The sequence below is a fragment of the Anarrhichthys ocellatus genome, unplaced genomic scaffold, assembly GCF_004355925.1.
Source record: "Anarrhichthys ocellatus isolate YVR2014 unplaced genomic scaffold, GSC_Weel_1.0 scaffold132, whole genome shotgun sequence".
In the NCBI taxonomy this organism is placed as follows: domain Eukaryota; kingdom Metazoa; phylum Chordata; class Actinopteri; order Perciformes; family Anarhichadidae; genus Anarrhichthys; species Anarrhichthys ocellatus.
Window position 1 is genome coordinate 300,607 of NW_022280162.1, and position 19,781 is coordinate 320,387.

At 43.9% G+C, this 19,781-nt stretch overlaps 3 protein-coding genes across 4 annotated transcripts in view; 1 reads left to right on the plus strand and 2 right to left on the minus strand.

Annotated features, from left to right (window-relative positions):
• LOC116399854 (abnormal spindle-like microcephaly-associated protein homolog) overlaps positions 1-2,820 on the minus strand; it is a 3,638-nt gene extending 818 nt beyond the window's left edge. Inside the window, exons 1-3 of one of the 2 annotated variants that reach the window (XM_031877288.1) lie at positions 2,017-2,820; positions 1,322-1,513; positions 608-800 (exon numbers count right to left, since the gene is read on the minus strand). In XM_031877288.1, coding sequence (XP_031733148.1) covers positions 608-800; positions 1,322-1,513; positions 2,017-2,691 — 1,060 coding nt within the window. In that variant the 5' untranslated portion in view covers positions 2,692-2,820. The remainder of the gene's footprint in view (positions 1-607; positions 801-1,321; positions 1,514-2,016) is intronic. The other variant, XM_031877289.1, reaches the window with a different exon arrangement.
• An 11-nt stretch (positions 2,821-2,831) lies between these two features.
• Positions 2,832-6,259, minus strand: LOC116399855 (abnormal spindle-like microcephaly-associated protein homolog). The gene is made up of 5 exons (XM_031877291.1): positions 6,048-6,259; positions 5,574-5,740; positions 4,773-4,918; positions 3,299-3,384; positions 2,832-2,913 (listed from the first exon to the last, which is right to left on the minus strand). Exons 1-5 carry the CDS (start codon positions 6,120-6,122, stop codon positions 2,860-2,862), a joined length of 528 nt encoding a protein of 175 aa, XP_031733151.1. The 5' UTR covers positions 6,123-6,259; the 3' UTR covers positions 2,832-2,859.
• A 3,746-nt stretch (positions 6,260-10,005) lies between these two features.
• Positions 10,006-16,454, plus strand: LOC116399850 (targeting protein for Xklp2-like; the record flags this gene model as incomplete). The annotated part of the gene is made up of 11 exons (XM_031877282.1): positions 10,006-10,126; positions 11,870-12,018; positions 12,428-12,599; positions 12,685-12,823; positions 13,315-13,522; positions 13,606-13,689; positions 13,795-13,968; positions 14,066-14,212; positions 14,282-14,387; positions 15,883-16,049; positions 16,220-16,454. Coding segments are annotated over 11 exons (1,578 nt in total), but the record flags the coding sequence as incomplete, so codon positions are not given.
• Positions 16,455-19,781: the final 3,327 nt, after the last annotated feature.

The window sequence follows — 19,781 nt, forward strand, 5'->3', positions numbered from 1 at the left end:
ACACACACACACACACACACACACACACACACACACACACACACACAATCAGAGTCAAGTGTTAGCCAAGGATACGCTCTTAATCCACTTCGTTGGCTTTTTAGGTTACACACAGTCGATTTTGACACACGTCAACCACCTTCTTATGTAATGAACTCAGTCTTATCTCGACAACAAGCACTTTTGCTACTACAACACAAAACCAAAGACAACAGAGGAGGAGCTTCTTCTCCCACACTTCCTAAAAGTCCTCATGTTTCTCAGTTGGGGGTAATGACTTGCCCAGACAATCAGGTGTTTGAAATAATTACAAACTGAAGTCCCTGAACCTTGTACTGATGTCTGTTAGACGTCCATCACAGCTGTCCCAAATTATGAAAATTCAGTTTAATCCTTTGACAGATTTAACTTTACTTGATTAGTTTAAATGTTAATGAAAATAATTGGTTTCAGTCCTTTTTGAACATAACTCTGATGTGTCTGATATTCAAACGGATCTTTCAGAATAGGACTACTGGATCTGAATAGTCTCATACCAGCACTTGCTTTGTAAACTTCAAAGAATGTGGCAAAAAAAGATGGCATTACCAGAGATGGCAAACCTTACCGAGGTTTCTCAGGGCCTCTAGAATAGAGGAGAAGTGTTTGTAGCGAAGCAGGTAGTCCAGGGCGGACGACGTCTTGTTGCACAGTTTGTCCTCCTCTCCGACGCCGGCATAGACTTTGCGAAAGCGGTGTCTTAATTTGACCAACCTGGCATCGTCATTCTGTCGGCGGGAGCGGTGTCCTCTCCACAAAGCCTGGAGAGAGCAGAAGGGAAATAGAGGAGAAAAAGAAGACGACATTAAAGGGAATCTAAAATGAGTTGCTAATCATTGGTGCATTGGATCAGATGATGTTCACAATTCTATGCCAAAGGGAGGAAACTGAGGATTGAAATGGTACATAATTCACCTTGGAACTACAATTCATTCAAACTAAAGATTTTGATGTTACACCATCCTCTCAAGTTTCCCTACAGAGTTCCTGCCAAAAACAGGATATTAGGTACTAAATGAACTAAATTTGGAAGATAATTCCACACACAGAAAGAGGATTTTGAATTTAGCGGCGGTGGAATGTAACCAAGTCTTTTATCAATTCCATTGAAGAACATTAATAAGGAGTATGATGAAGAGGAATTATGACGACAGCACACAAAACCTGTTTCAATGTTCATATTGACACCTGACTATTGTTGTAAGACACTTGAAAAAGTGTGAACCTATCCTTTAAGAGCACAGAAGTCATTTGTGCCTAAATGTACCACTGACTGTCGTACCTGAGCTTTGAGGATGCCTTGTTGAACCGTCTCCTGGCGTCTCCGAAGGAGGAGCTTGCGGACGGCCTGCTGGATGACTGAGGCCGCCTTGTGGCGACGACCTAACCAGCACTTCACCGCTCTCTGGGCTATATGCACCTTCCTCCTGTCCTCCAGACACCGTCGCCTCTGCTGCCTCGATCTTACCCATCGCTGGGGGAAAGTCAGGCAATCGTTGAAAGAAATGTTGTGCTTTTCAGCGATTCAATAAAGCCATCAGAAGCACTTTTCAGCAACAGATTTGGTTTGAAAAACGGCGTTGTGCGCTCCATGTCCCTGTACGGCGATGACAGAATGGATTTGTCTTTTGGCCGACTCCAAAGCCCAGTGGGCGCTCAGAGCTCGTTGGACCTTTGTGGCCCTTAGATGGTGGAAGACCGCAGATGTAAAACGGACCTTATGTTTACCCTTTTCCAGCCAGTTCACTACAAAATCACATTTAAATATGGTCAGCTTCGTTCCCCTTTCCCTATAATTTCAGTATATTCATTTTGAATTAATCTATCCGTATAAAATTACCACTTGTTTAAAAAAATTAATTAGTAAGCCGTTATCAAGTCTAAACAAGGTTTGTGAATGCAAACTAAAGGCTGTCTGGATGTCAGGAAAAAAAAAAGGTTCTAGCAAAGTATGAACTTTAAATAAGACCCCATTACCTGTCGTCTTGCAATCCAGGCTCGGCAGTGTTTCTGAAGTGTTATGGCAGCTTTCCTCATCCGGGTATAGTTGTTCCTCTCCAACGTGCCAAGCTGCACAGCCCGGACTCTCCGCTGAAGTTTCATAGCTGCCTCACGCGTCCTTTGGAAGATGCGTCTTTGCACTGAGCATCTCCAAGACGACTGGATCACAATTGCAGCTTGATTTTGTCGGCGTATGTCCCTCCTGACACACCAGCCTCTAAACAATGCCTGAAGAGCGATGGTGGATTGCTTCATTTTCAGGAACTTTTCCCTTTCCTGCCTCTGAAGAATACAGCCGCGATAGCATCTCTGGGCGATGATGGCGGACAGACGCATGGCCTGGCATTTGACTTCCTCTCTGTGCTTTCTGAAGGCAGACTGGATCACAGTGGCAGCCTGATGCCAGCGAGCAACCTGCTTTCTGACCTGCTGACCTCTGTATGCTGCCTGGAAGACAACAGCAGCACTGCGCATTGTTTGGTATTTTTGCATTTGTACCTTTGCTGCTGCAGTCGCCCGATACGTCCTCTGAATGGTGAGGACAGAGGATTTTAAGGTCAGATACTGCTGGTGTTCACAGTGTGCGCTGTAAGCTCTCTGGATAACGCTGGCAGCCTGATGTCTTTGTTTGAAGAGTCGTCTGGATTTCATTCCTCGGAAGGCAGCTTGTAAGATAGCAGCAGCATTTCTCTTAGCACTCAGGGCTCGCGTCTCCTCTCATTTTCTTGATGGCTCTGTAACGTGTTTGCAACACATTGCCAGTCCAGTGGAGAGTCTTGTTGGTTCTCTGCTGGTGCGTTCGGAAGTCAGACTGAATTGTTACAGCTGCCGCATACGCAACTGCTTTCTGGCCTCGCATCCTCTGTAGGCTGCCTGCAGACAAATGACAGTGTATTAAATGAAACTCATTTTTAGGTTTGTGCACCGAATATACCTTTTCAATAATTCAAAGATAGCACTTTGCTCGATGACTATGAAATGATAAATGAGATAAATATTACACTGCATGCGTTTCATTTATCTACAGTTAACGTTTCATATAAATACTGTATGTATGTAGCTATTGTCACAAACAGCATTGAGAGCACTCATTTCAAAAATAAAGTCCACGTGCAACAACAATATTGCAACCATGACTTATCCCCTCCACCTGAACAGATCATTTAACAGCATGTCAATAGATTCTTTCGGCATTTAAAAAAAGAAAGAACTAATTTTGTTCTCTACTGGCCGGCTGGAAACAAAGTATGGTACACACATGAAACGCAAAGATGATCTTCCACAAGAGGCTCAGCGTCTCCTCTCTGTGTCCGTCCACAATGTCTCTGGAATCAATGTTGGAGCCTGAAAATAAAGAGACCATACTTAAAGTCGGGATTAAGTAAGATCTAAAAAAAATGAAAACAAGAGGTGGATTCACACCTCTACTGTGTAACTTAGGAGGGACACCTCATCAGAGCAGCTAGTAACGATGGCTAATATAGATGTACAATTTGCTGAAACTAATGTTAACCTGAGAGCTTGAAGTTGCGACGGAAGATTACAAGAATGTTGGCAGTAATGACCGACATATTCTTGAATTCGGGTACATAATACCTAAAAATATTTATTGTCACGGTTATTGTCTACTGGCGGTCACCATCAAGAGAGCGAGAGCGACTGATTAAGAAACACTCAGACAGTTATGCTCTCACTCTAGCTCTTAATGAGCCGTGCAATACACACCCATTATAAAATCTGAAACAGACCCAAAATTTTCCTGAAACTTAATCTGTGACTTCATGAAAACTGTGCTAGCTATCAAAATGTCCCTTTGGCTCAACAAAGTGCAGCGTTTTGTCTACGTTTTAAACTTTGAATCGTGTTTCTACGTTAATGTATGGCTCGTCAATATGGGCCCAAAGTTAAGTGTTTTTTTAGCTCTCTTCACGCCGAAACCCCATTCAAGTGAATGGAGGAATTTTGCTCAGTTTTTTGGGATTTTCGGGGAAACCGCTGTGCGAATCTCTCCGAAAAATAGATAGCACACTATTCCCGATCGGGCCGCACGTTTTGATGTATTTTTCACGCCGCTGTTGGCAACGCTGTGTGAGGAGAAGCGCGCCAAACTTTTAGGCGGAAGATGGAGAATAAGAATATTAAGCCCACAGGATTACAGTCAGTGTGCTTTGTGGCACAAAGCACACTGACTAATTGACAGATTAATAATTAAATAATTGTTAGCTGCAGCTGTATATGAATGTTCGTGTTCGTTCTTTAATAATTGTATAAGCTGCTGTCGCTGAAACAAGTCTGTGATTTAAAAAGCCTATTCAAAGCATTAGGTATGGTCTCTTTGAGATTTAGTTGATTAAGCAGGCAAAGTTATTGCGTTTACTTTTCTAACTCCCTTTATGTCTCTTATCCTGGACCGCTTCGTCACTCAGACACATGTTCACTTCATGCGGAGGTGCACAAACAGAAAGAACCATATTGTCACATGAAGGGCAAAGCAATCCAATGATGTTGCTGTGCAGCTGTACAACAGATGTTTGTGAGCAAACACAATAGGTGTGCTGCGGAAAACACAGCCCAACATGAAACACGCACATGCCCACGAAGAACAACACTTCTGTGAAGAAAAAACACAGAATCTCATTTTGTGGAGGACAAACGTTCTTTCAGGTTGAGCGTGTTCCCGCTATGCAGTTTGCTCAGAAAAAAACAAAAAAAGACAAAAGATCCACAACTACCGTGTTCATCCTTGAGGTCGACCCCTTTGCTTTTGAGCACTTGCAAAGCCATGCCGACGGTGTGGACCTTCTGCAGGCGGCTGATGGCTGGCAGACGGAGCTTGGCTGACAAACTCCAGTCCTGGATCAGGATCTCCATCACACGCCTGAAAGCAAACCCCACGTGGAAGACTTTACATTGATGCTGCAGAAGAATATTTGTTCGCCATTCTTTTTGACATCTTCGGTGTTACGTGGTCGTTGCTTAAATCTGCTTTGCAGGAAGGAAACGCATTCAACATGTTTGTTAGACATCAAGATAAACACAATGTTGTTTTGGAGACTAGCCCTGAATGTAAAAAATGTACAAGAAAATAAGAGAAGACAACTTTAAGGTATCCCACAACCTGATGTCAAACAAAGATATATATCAAGGATGAAAGATTCCTGCCAAAGATCTCCTACAAAGGGTTCATGTACTTCCCTCAGCTTTGTTGCTTACAGCTAATAATTCCTGAGCACCACAGAAAAGGTCAAATAATACCGAGTCTGATTACTGGAGAAGAGATTTACTCTACAATACTGCTGGGGGTTTGCTTTTAGACTCAACCTGCATCTCTGTGCATTAAAAGGAGGGAAATACGTTACACACACACACACACACACGATTGAACCATGATCTGAGTGAGGACATCTCCAGCCTGAGACAGCTCTGCTGAACACTGAATCCCTCCTAGCTGCAGGGATAGTCCCGAGTGTCTGAGCCTGAATATCCCAGCGGGGATCAGAGCATCGCATTAGAATTCGTGGCGTGTCACTCACACTAGACGAACGCCGCATTTCAAATCAACTGCCAAATCCGTCACAGCGAAGTTGAACTCGTCCAGGGGCTTCTGAGCGTGGGAGACGGGTAACCCCAGGTAGCCGGGAGAGGATCCTTCCCCGCTCAGGAAGTCCCTGGCGAAGGCCAGGAGCAGGTCTTTACTCGTCTGTTGAGAACAGAAAAACTAATTTATGCACGGCTGTCAGGTCTGTGCTGCCTTTATGCATTTACAAATACATGCCAGTGCACCGTCTCCCTCTCAGATACGAAGGTAGATAGGCTGTGTACACATTGATTATGTGGTCTCATTTGAAACCTGCAGCCCTCGGCCCTAAAGGAATTCATAAATTACTCCGCACTGTCGTCATGGAATTAATCCAGATAGATCTTCGACATAAACTAAAATCATGAATAAGTGTGGTTTTTTTAATGTATTTAATGCTAGTTGTTGACATGGGAGGGCTTTGGCCTACCTTGAACTCTGCATCCAAGCAGAACAGACAGAGGTCGTGCTCAATCAGCCGGGACTCTTTGTCCAGGAAACACATGAGCAGCAGCAGCTTCTTCAGAGTAAAGCGAGACAGCGCCTCCTCGTGGCCTAACCGAGAAAAGGTCCAGAGATATTACCACCAGTCCAAAGTAACAGTTACCTTAGTCAAGTCTGCAAAGGTACACAACATTGACACCTTCTAGAACAACTACATGAAACACATTTGTTTTTATACTACATAGGAAATACTAATAGTTTTTAATTAATCCCCTTATTTTTACCAGAAATTTCTTGGATAACTCTAATCAAATTCACAGCGTAACTAATTATCTTTTTGGGAAGTCAAAAACTTAAGTTGTAAGTTGGGACAAATGATCCAGTGTCCCAACAGTGTCCTTTCATTTTCTAGTTTTCCCTTTGAGAAAATATAAAATTCCAGTATAGCTGCAAAGATTAGTTGATTGAAAGAAAATTGATTGGCAACTATTTTGATATTAGTTTGTAATTTATTTTGCAAATAATCTAGTTCCAGCTTCTTAAAAGTGCGGGTTAGCCGTTTTATAAAACTGCAGATTGAATATCGGAGTTTGATCTGACAAATCAATACATTTCTCACACTTCACATGACGGGAAAGAGAAGAAAAGAAAGAGCTATCAATCTGTCAATCCTTTCCGTGTCCGGGCCGGGTGAGGTTTCCCGTGTTGAGTCAAATTAAGCCGCAGGCTCCACTCCTGGTGGTGCCCTTCCGTCAATTCTCATACTTAATGACCAAATAAATCACCAGATGTTTCAATGTAGCAGGCATTTCTAGAGCCTGCAGCATAAGTTAATAAAAGCATTGCCATTAAACTACATGCTCTCATTTGGAGAGATCTGCTAAAAATGTAATCTCAGGAAATTAAAAATGTTTTGTTTGCATCAGTGAAAGAAGTTGTTGAATTAAAGTTCAACTTCTGCCCAAGTTGTACATTTTCAATTTGCTTCATAATGATTTGTATTTCTGTCTGCTTACGATGTGGCCAATAGGTTTAAGCTGAGCCAATAACCCACTCAATATTGCTTGAAATTTCTTCCAGTTCCGAGAGTCACACGTCACAGTTCAGACAACACAATGACCGATGCGCTTCAATTACCGTCTTTGTAAAGGTGAGGCACTTTGGCGTGTCGGAACTGAGCAGCGATGTCTGGGTTCCACAGCAGCCGCTGCTGGATGAACATGTGAAACTGTGACGGACATTTTACATTTGATGATTCTTTATGGACTGTAATGTTGGTCCATAAAGAATAGAGATACTGAAGACGCAGGTCAAACAACAGCATGAGATATTTTAACTTCAGTAACAGAAATAACCAAAGAGCTCTGAACTATGGAAGACTTTATTGTGCCGTACTAATCAAATAAAAACTGAATGAATTGTGCTGACAGAAGCATCAGAGTGAAGCTAGACGGGCCCAATAGTAACATCACCACAGAGAGGTCTCCCCTCTCCCCAGACAATGGAGATATTCTCATCTTTTTGAAAATAATGTCACAGTAATGTAAACTTTATTGTGTATTTGAATGACATCACCTGACAGGAAGTAAACATAGACCCAAGTTGTTGCCGAGCAGTTCAGTTCAGTGGAAGCTAGCTCACTGGCTGTTTCTCTCTTTCAGTATTGATCAAAGGACGAGGGCATCAACATACCTCATGTTGCACTTAAACTTAACAGAATTGAATATTCTTGAATGTTTTATTTTTATTTATTTAATTTTGTTTCAAATTGGACATCTTCAATATTTTAGTTTCCATGTAAGACTATAGCCCAAAGTTCTTTTCTTTAAGTGTTCTTGAAGTTCTTTAATTAATAAAAAGTTATATTTGACTCCTCCCCTTTACTTTGTTGATCCGAAGAATGACCCGAACCGTGACTCAAGAACCGTGAGGTTTGTGATCCGTTGCACCCCTAATTCTGGCACATTAGCGTAATCAGTTCCGAGTAAAATGGACCATAAAGCAGGGTGCGCTTTAGGGCGGGGCTACCTTGTGATTGACAGACAGCTACCACGGTGTTGTCCAGACCGTCTTGGATCTTTAACCCTTTCACCGTCTGTTTTCACTTCATGAAAATGAATTGTAACATTTTGTTTGACTAAAAATGTCTTAATCAGCGTTCAGCTGTACTAGCGCCCCCCTCTCGTGTCACTTCTGATTCCATAGAACAAGATAGTGACAGACACAATGCTGAACTCAATGCTGTGGCTCAGTGGTAGAGCAGGGTCATCCTTCAATCAGAGGATCGACAGTTCGATCCCCGGCTCCTTTAGTCCATGTCAATGTGTCCATGGGCAAGACACTTAACCCCAAATTGCTCCTACTGTACTGTGTGTATGAATGTTAGAGTCCTGATGGGCAGGTGGCACCTTGCATGGTAGCCGCTGTCATCAGTGTGTGAATGGGTGAATGTAGTGTTAAAGAGCTTTGAGTGGACAGAAGACTAGAAAAGAGAAACAAGTACAGTCCATTTAGCATTTGTGTCCAAACCATTGGATGATGTCACGGTGACTCCGTTGTAGCACCATGTGACAAGTGGAGGAGGCGAGATTTATGTAGGCTGTGTTTTAAAAGCTTACTATGCAGGAATTGTTGCTAACCGTTTGTTAACACAACATTCAGAGTTTACCGCTCCTGCCCCCGGCTCAACTACACCTGAGGTTGCCCGGCGGCTGCACACCCATTGTACATGCATAGCAAAATGAGCAAATCCAGGCAGAGGGTTAGGGTCTCTAAAGATAAACACCACCACACTGCTCTAGTGGGTCAGAGGAGATGATTGAGAGGGATTACTTAATACATAGTTTATTTTAGTGAATTGCTTCGGTCACAAACCGGGCCCAACGGCCATGACAAAAAAGGGAGACGCAGTTGATTAATTATTTATTAAGTTTAAAGTAATGAAAAAGACAAACATAAACTAACAGTGACATGTGAGGTCAGTCATTTCAGCAGTGTAAGTGAGTGGGTGCGTGTAAAGTGTGTCTGCAGTGTTGTATAGTGTAAAAACAAACAACCGCAAGCAAAACCTAAGTGGGTGTCTCAGGAAGGAGCGAGAGACAACTGAGGACCCAGAGGGTTTTTATAAAGGGTGCACTGGCACACAGGGCCAGTGTTGTGAATTGCCTCAGGTGTCCCCACTCTGCCTGACGATCCTCTGCCACACCTGCAAGGAAAGCAGCCACACAGGCAGACAGGGTCGTCACACGTCATAGTATGAAAGTCAGGCTGGTTGTAAGCTGTGTGTGTGGCCCCTGTATAGTCATTGGTATACTTCTATTACAGTGTGCATTAATAGGTGTTTTTGTTTGGTACTGCTTTCGTGATTTAGATTAGTTTACATATCAAAGGGTCTAACAGCTGTTTGTTTTTGGGGACTTGACCTATACTTGAGATTAAACATGTTTTATTTCTTCTTTCATTCCTTTTAGGGTTTAAAAACGTAAAGAGTTGACCAGCGGTCTGGCTCCACCACCATCAAAGAAACACAAAAAGTAAGATGCCCTTGACTGGTTTATTTTGAAGCCTTTACTGAACACCTGCTTATAAGGGACCCCGTCAATGTCTCCACGTTGTATTTCCTTTGTGTTTTATTTTTATTTTTATTTTTTACTGTAGTTGTTTGCTCTAGAACTCCTCCTCTTGCCCAAAGATCCACTAGTGTCCTCCGTAGCAAGGTGCCGCAGAATACCAGGACAGCGCCCATGACCTCTTCCGCTGCTGCAAACAGAGTGAGTTTCTGTCGTGTGGTTGTATGCTGAAGGACTGGGACGTCTGCTCTGGGCTCTAGCCTCCTCCAGTGTGCTAGGTTCATATAACATTCACATCAGACAGCCAAAGTGTTTCCAGCTGTCTAAGTGATTTGAACAGGACTGATGTTAAAGCTGTATTGTTGCTGATAATTATGTCCAAACAGGCCAAACTGCTCTGAAGAACAGGAGCTGGAGCGCATCAGAAACCTCCAGAAGGAAGTGGCGCTGCATCGCAGGCAGAACGAGGCCAGCTACAAGGCTGCTCTGGCTGGCAGTGAGTAGTTCTGACTGACTCTGTGTGGCTGCAAACATTAGCGACTGTCCTTGCTACGACCTTTTTTATGTGCCGGCTAACGAGCTGTTTAGTACCATTTAAAGGATCTGGAAGTCGTTCTCCAGGTTGTTGGGAACATAAAGGAGCGTGTTTGGTTATCAGCAAATATGAAACTAAACTATCGACGTCAATGGAGTTATTAACATCAATCAGTTAATTAGTAATTACTAATAAGAACGGGGCACCACCCTGCGGACAGGGACCAATAACCAAACTATAAACTAAGTCTCATAATTAGTGTTCACTCACGATATTAACAGTCTGAATACTATTACATGTTTGGAGTGAGAGTGAAGGTTTAAGTTCGAGCACAGGCCACTACATCCAGTTATTATTACACACATATGCACAAGTAATCACAGACGACTGCTCTTTAAAATATAACAGTTTATTAAATCCAAATAATAAATGATCAAATCAGATAATATCAAAATCAATAAACACTATCATACAATTGTGTCTAATACCTAAAGTCAAATGAATAAAGTGGGGTAAGGATATGTATATAGATATATGTATATGTGATGTGTGTGTGTGGAAACGAAAGGGGGGGGGGGCTTACTCAAACAGTGATGGTGGGTAATCTAAAAAGGGGGCGTGTGAGCCTACAAGCCAAGATGGCGGAGTCTAGAGACCTACGGCCAAAATGGCTGAGAGGGGGCCACATGTAACCACGTGGGACGGCGCACCATGTGGGTTGGGACAATAGACTATGCGACCACGTGACTGAGAGGTTCGCCAAAAATCTAAAATTTAACTGTGTGTGTGTGTGTGTGTGTGTGTGTGTGTGTGTGTGTGTGTGTGTGTGTGTGTGGGGAGAGGATGAGAGAGAGAGAAAATCGAGCTCTGGCGGTGCTCTGCGCCGTAGTGAGGAAGTGAGAAACGGCACGCTTTTACGGTGATAGTTGCAATTCTAGATCTCACTCACAGAGCCGATTTAAAGAGGAGAGAATAAAACCAAAATAAAAGAATCCCCAAAACAAAACAGATCTTTATCACTGCGTTGAGACGCGACTGTTGCTCCCTTATCACCCCGAAACTCGGTCGGCGAGACGAGGGTCCGCCACCGTGGTTTTAGTCTTTAAAGTGATAAGATCACAAGCTCCACGTCCACTAGCAGCGACGGATCTAATGCAAACAGTTAAAGCAGGAAGTATACAATATAACGGGACTCCGTGGTCCGCGATGTTTGTGCAATAACACGTTATAACACGACAGTAACTTAACGTAACAAGATACAGGAATAACAACGACAAACTAATAGTCTAAATTAAACTAATGCTAAGTTAAGCCCAGATACCAATGATACTCTTACTTTGAGAAGCTTCGTTCAGTGGGGTCTGTTTCCAGTGGTAGGAATCACTCTGTCCTCGAGGAGTTGCTGACTCGCGGTGGCAGAGGAAGAATGGCGTTCCGAGCCTGCTTATAAACCCGGTCTCGAACCCAGTGGGGGGCCCTTTCTTGGCCAATGAGGGACCAGGATCAAGTTTTGGCTGGAGCTGGGGGTGTGGTCATCCGGCTTGAAGTTTTGTCAGACCCCAGGTCAGGCGTTTTGGTGAAAGGAAGGGACGTGGGCGTTTCTTTGGTTGAAAGCACATGTGAGGGACTCAGCTAGCCAGGAGAGCAGGTTCAGATCCCAACAAGGTTTACTTCTTGGAAGTAAATCTGCATCACTTATTTCAGATCCACCACCAAAGAAGTTGGTCCAGACATCGACTGTGCCCAAAGAGTTCCACTTCAACACCAACACTCGTGTCAAGGTGACCGCCTCATCCAACGCAGCCCACAAGGAAGTGGACTTCATCAATCAGCTCCGCAAAGCCTCCTCCCCAGTCAGTACTTCTCATATGCTCACACCTTTTTAGAATTCTAGTGTAACCTGGGGGGCCAAACTGTCAAACAGACCACGAATGGTTCACTTTCAACATGGTTCAGTGTGCACACAATGGGCTGCTGGAGTAAAGTCAGATTTAATTTAGTTTTGTTTCAACAAAAACAAAATTCCTTCATCACTAGATGGAAACCTATAAAAAAAGCTGATCAAGAGAAATGAATATACACTCCTTGATGATGTTGCATGGCCCGAAATGTCCTCCAGCTCAGTTACAACATGAATCCGCAGTTTATTCGTAATTCTCAACAGTGAGCTGAGAGGAAAGTTAACTAGACATCCAAATGTACATGTGCACATTAAACCTGCACCCAATTTCTACCGTTGCTCTCTCCTTTTATTATTTTTAGACAAAGGCTATGAGAGGCGCCACTGTGCCAAAACCCTTCAACCTGTCGACCAGCAACAAGAGAGCGGTGGAGGAGTCGGCTGCCTACGTGCCCATGGCTGAGCAGATAGAGCAGTTCCAGAGACGAACTCCTGACCGCTACCATCTGCGAAGTCGCAGCAGTCAAGAGAGAGGTGTGCAGGACAGTCTGGGCTAGATGTGGAGTTTTCTTCTGGGTTAAGTTTAACTTAAATTACTTTGGTTATAACTGTTTCCTAGGGCCAGCAGCGGTGAAGTGTGATAAGCTGAAGCTCACCCAGCCTCACAGCCCTCACCTGATGACCCGCCAGAGGAGCCGGCCAACCAACGTGAAGAGCAGTGCTGACCTGGAAGCTGAAGAGTTGGCCAGACACCACAAGTAAGAAGCTCTACTGAAGCCGTCCTCACGCAGCACCAGGTCTGACTTAAGCTGACAGTCGGAGAACGGCCAGAGGTGGATGCCTCGTAAAGCCGTGTTAAAATAACAAGCAGTGTGATCATTATTGATACTGACTTTTCAACACCCACCTCTCACCTTCATGGTAGCCCCAAAGTGGGCTGCCCAACGGCCCTTTTCTTTACTTGGTTGTAAGCCAGCATGTTCCGTTAAACATCTGGTTAAATACTTACAGCTGTTCTACCTTATGTTAGAACACTTAATCTTTGAAATAAGTCTTTTTCTGTTGAGTAGGCAAGATTAGATCAGTAATATTTTCATGGATTTTACCATCAGAGCTCCAAGACACTGGAAACGTCTGGCTGACTTTTGAAAGAAGCTTGTGACTCTGGATTGTTCAGCGTTTACTCTCTAGCCTGCAGTGCCTTCCTGTCAGTTGAATATTGAATTTCCATTAAATATTGTTTACTCAGGCTTAAGTTCAAAGCCTTGGAGCTGAACAGGAGAATTCTGGAGAGCGTCCAGCACCTAAAGAGGCCGGCAGTGAAGGAACCCACTGTACCCGAAGGCTTTGAGCTGCAGATTGAGAGACAGGCCACCAAGAAGCCTCAGGGAGGGGAGGAGAAGGCGCACACCTTTAAAGCCCAGCCACTGCCCAAAAATATCCTGGAAGGTGTCGTGGTGAGTTTAAATCCTGCGAGGCTTTTAAGTGGATTGATTTCTATACCATGAATGTAGTAAAAAGGGTTTCCTCTCGTCAACAGGGATTGCCGGAGAAGAAAGTTCTGCCTCCTACTGTGCCAGAGTCTCCAACATTTGCCCTGAAGAAGAGGGTTCGCATGGAGAAGGTCGAGGATATAAGGGCTCATCTGGTTGTTTTAATACTTAAAGGATAATGACTTTTCTTCAACTTAAGGTAACATTACCCTATTTTTCTTTTGTTTCTTGCTCAGGTCAAACCGCCTTCACCCATCAAAGCCCTCACAGTGCCTCATTTCGGCATCCCCTTCCAGCCCCAGCTACAAGACAACCACCATGTGGAAGTCTGTCCCTTCTCCTTTGAGGAGCGGGACCGAGAGAGGAGGGCGTTGAAAGAGAAGAAGCTGCAGGAAATGCGAAATGGAGAGGTGGAGATCCACAAACGCAACCCTTGTCCTTTAGACCGCCAGAGTAAAGAAACAACCACTAAATCACTCCTCTAATGCTTCCTCTGAACTGTTCCAGGTACCGCAGTTCAAGGCCCAGCTACTGCCGGACTTCGACACTGTGCTCCTCCCCGAGAAGAAGAAGCTGGAGCCCACGAAGCCTGAGCCCTTCAGACTGCTGCTGGATGAGCGGGGACCCGTGAGGGGCACTCGCTGGGAGCAGATGGTATGACACAATCTGACGGTTTAAAGTCAATAACCAACGGTACCTTGAAATTGAGTGCTGTTTCTGTAGGTGAAAGAAGAGCGTAAACGAGAGGAAGTAGTATTCAAAGCCAGGCCCAACACGGTCACTCACAAAGAGCCTTTCCAGCCCAAAAAGGAGGCCCGGGCTTCAGTGGGTAAGTCTATTAACATCCCACTCTGACGGCCCGCCCGCGGGCCGTCAGAGTGTTAACGGCATATTTGTGTTATGCACACAACTGCCCTGTAACGATGAGTATTAATGTGATATCTCATTAGAAAGTTACGGTTCTTGTAATTCGATTTATGCAAACCATTTCAAGATACAATAACAACAGCAGGTACAGTTAACTCTCTGTCAAACAAGCACTCCAAAAATAGCCGATAAAATATCGCCGTGACTCACTGATTATGATTCATAACGTCCCCCTCGTGCATGCTAGTCCAGCAAAAACGGTCTTGCTAGGTGGCTAAGGGTCCACTCGATCGAATCCAGTAAAAGATTTAGTCCAAAACACATTAGTACGTCCATAAAGACCCACGGGGGGCTGTTGCATCATTTCAAATTAGCCAGCAGATATGATAACTCGCGATCATATTTCGGGCATAATTTCACTTTTCATGTCAACAGAGCGGAGATTTTCATCGCAAAATGGAGCCTGCGTTCCGCCGGTTAGATTGACACCTCATTTGACCCAATAGGAGCTTCTATAGCCCGCCCACAGTCTGGAACAGCCAACGAGAGTCCGCTTTGAAAGACAATGCCCGCCTCTCTTCTTTGAGTATAGCTCGAGCCAATCGCAACAGATCCTGTTCAAACTCAGGCTCCACATAGCCAATGAAATTACGAAGCCAAGGATATGCAGATTTATCAGATGGCCCTCTGGGAAAGTTTTCAAAACTGAAATTGAAACCATGACTGAGGTAACTGGGACAGATTATCAAGACCAAAGTCTGGTTCATCAGAATTTTCAAGAATCTGTGAAAGTTGACAATGGTTAAATATGATATAGTTAGCCATACACTGACATAAATAAACTATAGTTCAAATTTTGGACATGTAGTTTATCGTAGTATATGGGCCGCACTCTTAGTAAACCACGTGTAAAATGTTAATTTTCTGTGGTATTGTTATCAAATTATAACTTATACCAGGTATCATGACTCCATGCTGACGTAGGATTGTGTTTTCCGGGTCATAAGTCCCAGCCATAGATAGCTGCTGCCATCTGTTGGCCAAAACAAATCCAGGCGGAAATAAAATCCTTCTTTCTGTGTGCTGAAAACGCATTAGCTCAATGCTAGTAGCACTTACAGTGATTCTGACTGTTTGTGAAGAAACTTCAGAGTGTTGCCGTTCAATAGAGACTAAAACCATACATGTACTCCCAATGGTTCAATAAGAGCTGTCAGTTTACTTTGGGTACGCGGTTGATAGGCGTTTTAGGCAAATTTTAGAGGAGTGAGAAGAGTTAACATGCAGAGCTGACCAACACCTGGTTTTACCTAGACCTGTGATATTGTGACGGTTTTAACATGGCCATCAACGTCTCAAAGCACTGAACACTGACACTATTCAAACCTCGTGAAGAGAAGCGCTCTCTGTGCTTCACTTCCATCTGTCGTGGCACTAAGGAATGGATTCTTCCACAGTTGTGGAGGCCTTTGAGCTGTCGACGGAGCGTCGGGCCGTGGAGTGGCAGGAATACGAGCGGCAGGCCAGTGAGAAGGAGGCCCTCAGGAGGCTCATGGAGGAGGAGCAGAGACGAGAGCAGGAGCAGAAGGAGAAGGAGGACGTCGCCAGGCTGCGGCAAGAACAGGTCATTGCCAAACTCAGTTTATTCCGTTACTGAGTAAGAGTCCTCAGATTGAAAGGGCTGCCTCCTCAGGAGACACTTAATGACTCTAAAGTAAACCAACTCTATTAAGAGGTGGAAGTCTTAGAGATTCCAACGTGATGTAACTGCATTTGTTTTCTTCACCTCACCAGGTCCACTCTGCTCAGCCCATCAGACACTACAAACCTGTAACCGTGAAGAAGAGTGAGCTTCCTCTCACAGTTCCCCACTCACCCAACTTCTCTGACCGCTTCCGCTTGTGATCGGCCTGCCTCACTCCACGCTGTAGAGATCGGCATATTCTAAGCCTTCAGATGTTTTCTCTTTCTGTAATTATTTTTACAAACTTTATTTTCTGTCTTTTTTAATCTTTTTTTTTAACTTCTTTTAAATAAAATATTACCAATTATGGACATTTTGTTTGAAGTTCTTGCAACTTTACGTTCCTATCTAATGCCAGTACAACACATTAAACTTCATCTTTAAACTTAGAAAACTCCAAATTGTGTGCTACTGTGTTTTATCATTTGTAAACTTTAAAACAGCTTATTGATTAGTGGTAACTGGTCGGAGTATGAAAGCATGCGTTACCTGCTCTAGGTTCGGTAATGGTTATTTTAGTTGATTGCAGATTAGTTTATTTTTAGTGTGCACCAGTAAAGCACAATTTTTGAAACCTGAAAATGTGAAAGTGCCTTCAAGCATCGCCAGCATCACGGCTGAAACGAAGCCCAGCTGTTGGATGTTGATAACCTGGATTCAAACGGATCCGCTGCAGTTTAAGAGATCAAGTTCCAAAGTGTTTATCGAGCTTTTAAACTAGTTTAATGTGCATCGTTGGTCACCTGGTTCCAGATGTCAACATGTGTTCAGGAGTGTTTGTTACCCGATACAACGCTAGCCATTCTGCACATCAACTGAGCAAACCTCCAAATGAATGCTCGTGTTGCACCGTAACAAGGTCCCCATATCAAAGTGATTTGTAAGTTTTGTGTTCACTACTTGTTCCTGCTGCTCCCAAGAAAAAAAAAAAGTGAATGCAGAATTTGAATAGCGCAAATATTAGACTTTGAAACCATCTATCTGGATGTCTGCAGCCTAAACTCTACGGTGGCCCTGAGAGCTCAACGCACTGCAAATCAAGGAAACATTACCACTTTGACAAATGCACAGCATTAAAAAAGAAAAAAGAAAAACTTTGTAAAAAGAACCAAATACAGAAATGGGCAAAAGGTTTTGACTGCTATACATTTACTGTCGGTGGAAAGTGGCATTTTTGTACGTTGTTCCACAACAACGAGAATAAAGGAGCTATATATCATTAAACAAACGTCTCTGTGATGTATCGAAGGCAACACACGTCACAGATAATCTAGCGTCCTACGAGCGCGTCAACCAGGTTACTCCAGAGGGAAGACACCTCAGGATACAGCCACAGGACTGGGCTTCTTGAACAACTGTCCCTTTACCTGGCCCTTTACCTGGCCCTTTACCTGTCCCTTTACCTGGCCCTTTACCTGTCCCTTTACCTGGCCCTTTACTTGTCCCTTTACCTGTCCCTTTACCTGTCCCTTTACCTGGCCCTTTACCTGGCCCTTTACCTGTCCCTTTACCTGGCCCTTTACCTGGCCCTTTACCTGTCCCTTTACCTGGCCCTTTACTTGTCCCTTTACCTGGCCCTTTACCTGTCCCTTTACCTGTCCCTTTACCTGGCCCTTTACCTGTCCCTTTACCTGTCCCTTTACCTGGCTCTTTACCTGTCCCTTTACCTGTCCCTTTACCTGGCCCTTTACCTGGCCCTTTACCTGTCCCTTTACCTGGCTCTTTACCTGGCCCTTTACCTGTCCCTTTACTTGTCCCTTTACTTGTCTCTTTACCTGGCCCTTTACCTGTCCCTTTACCTGGCCCTTTACCTGGCCCTTTACTTGTCCCTTTACCTGGCCCTTTACCTGGCCCTTTACCTGTCCCTTTACCTGTCCCTCCCTAACAGAGTGGAAGGTATTGTGGGACTATTGGCTCAGGAGGCATACCAATTAGTGAGCCATACACAAAGCCTTGTCCTATACACTAGATTATATCACAGCTAAAAACCTAATTTCTGTTGTCTGATTGCTCCCTATAAACTTGTTAGGAAGAGATTTGAGGTGTGTATTTGTAGTAATGCTCACATCGGCCCTGATGGCCTGATATTGATCAGACAAAAATTATACAAACAAATGAAATAAGACCCAACAGAGCTGTTGTACATCTACGAGTGGTCTTTAGGACCATCTGTAAGCGGTACAAGCATCACACCTCACTGATGCTGCCTCACAGCATTCACCACATGCAGAATGTTACATGCAGGCTGATTCACTACACAGCACACGTGTTACTTGGAGAGAGAGGGAGATATAGAAGTTATGTATGATGGACATTTATTGGACAGAAAATACTGCAGCTGCCTCTGTTTCTCTGTCTCACACAATCTGAGTTGTTACAGGGGGGTGGGGGGGGGGGGGTGTCCACATGTATCATTGAAATGTGGCCCTTAAATTGGCATGGGGCCAGGAATGGAGGAGAGGGACATATCTGACTGGCTGGAGAGGCAGACGGTACTCACTGACTTCAGTCCCGGGGAGGATCCTGATAAACTGTACAGTAGGAAAAGGCAATGTCTACAAGACAAGATGTACATCATTGCCAGGAGTAAAAGAGTCACTCATCTTATGTTTGATAAGAGCACACACCATGGTTTAAAATGTTCCATCTGTCGACATGGCTGAGCTGTCCGAGGTGCCTCCTCTTTATGGTCTGCGCACAAATATGACGTAGGACTGGTGAGGGGGGACACCTCTGGTGGTTCACCCACAATTAGATTTCTGTCCATGCATGAAGCAATAGCCACTCAAACAAGAGGCTATTGATGGTATTACACTCGTTCTTCAGTCTTTATTGAAGGCTGGTGTAATAACATGTGATGATTCACCGGTGCACACACCAATCTTTCGGTGAAGAAAATGCGAGACATGAGGGTAACCGACTGAGTGACGATTTGTTCAAAATTTACAAGCAGTTAATGCTTCGGTGCACCCGCGAGCACCTACAATTTTTAATCCACACATCATTATGTCACTCATCCCTCCAGACACGACCCATTTTTCCGTTGGCCAATGCATTCTTTTTTTAGTACATGTGCACGATTTTGGTTTACTTCTCCTCTAAAGGAAGAGGCTAAATCTGGACCCAGTGTCCCCGGGTTATTATAAAGCCCTGGTGTATTTAGCAGAGCTGTGAGACACAATCTGGCTAATTTTACACTTATAAAATGGTTCGGCCTTGTTACAATATGCTGATGACATCATGATTTGCAGCCCCACAGGAGAAGCATGCAGATTAGAGTAATTTACAATTACAGTTATCCTTATATTTTTGGCTGCAAATGGTCACAAGGCTATCCGTCAGATTGCAATTTGCTCTCAATAAAGTTTCATATCTGGGACATGTGATCACAGCAGAGGTCAGAACCCTCTCTCCCAAAAGAATACAGGCAATTAAACTGTGCCTAAACTATAAACTAAGAAACAAATGATGAGCTTTTTAGGAATGATGTCATAGTATAGACAATGGATCCCAAACTATTCAGAAAGAGAGGTGCTAAAAACTAATTCATTTCTTACCACTTGAATTCAATTTGTCATTTTTTTCTCCGCCAGGAGAATCATGCGATTGGTC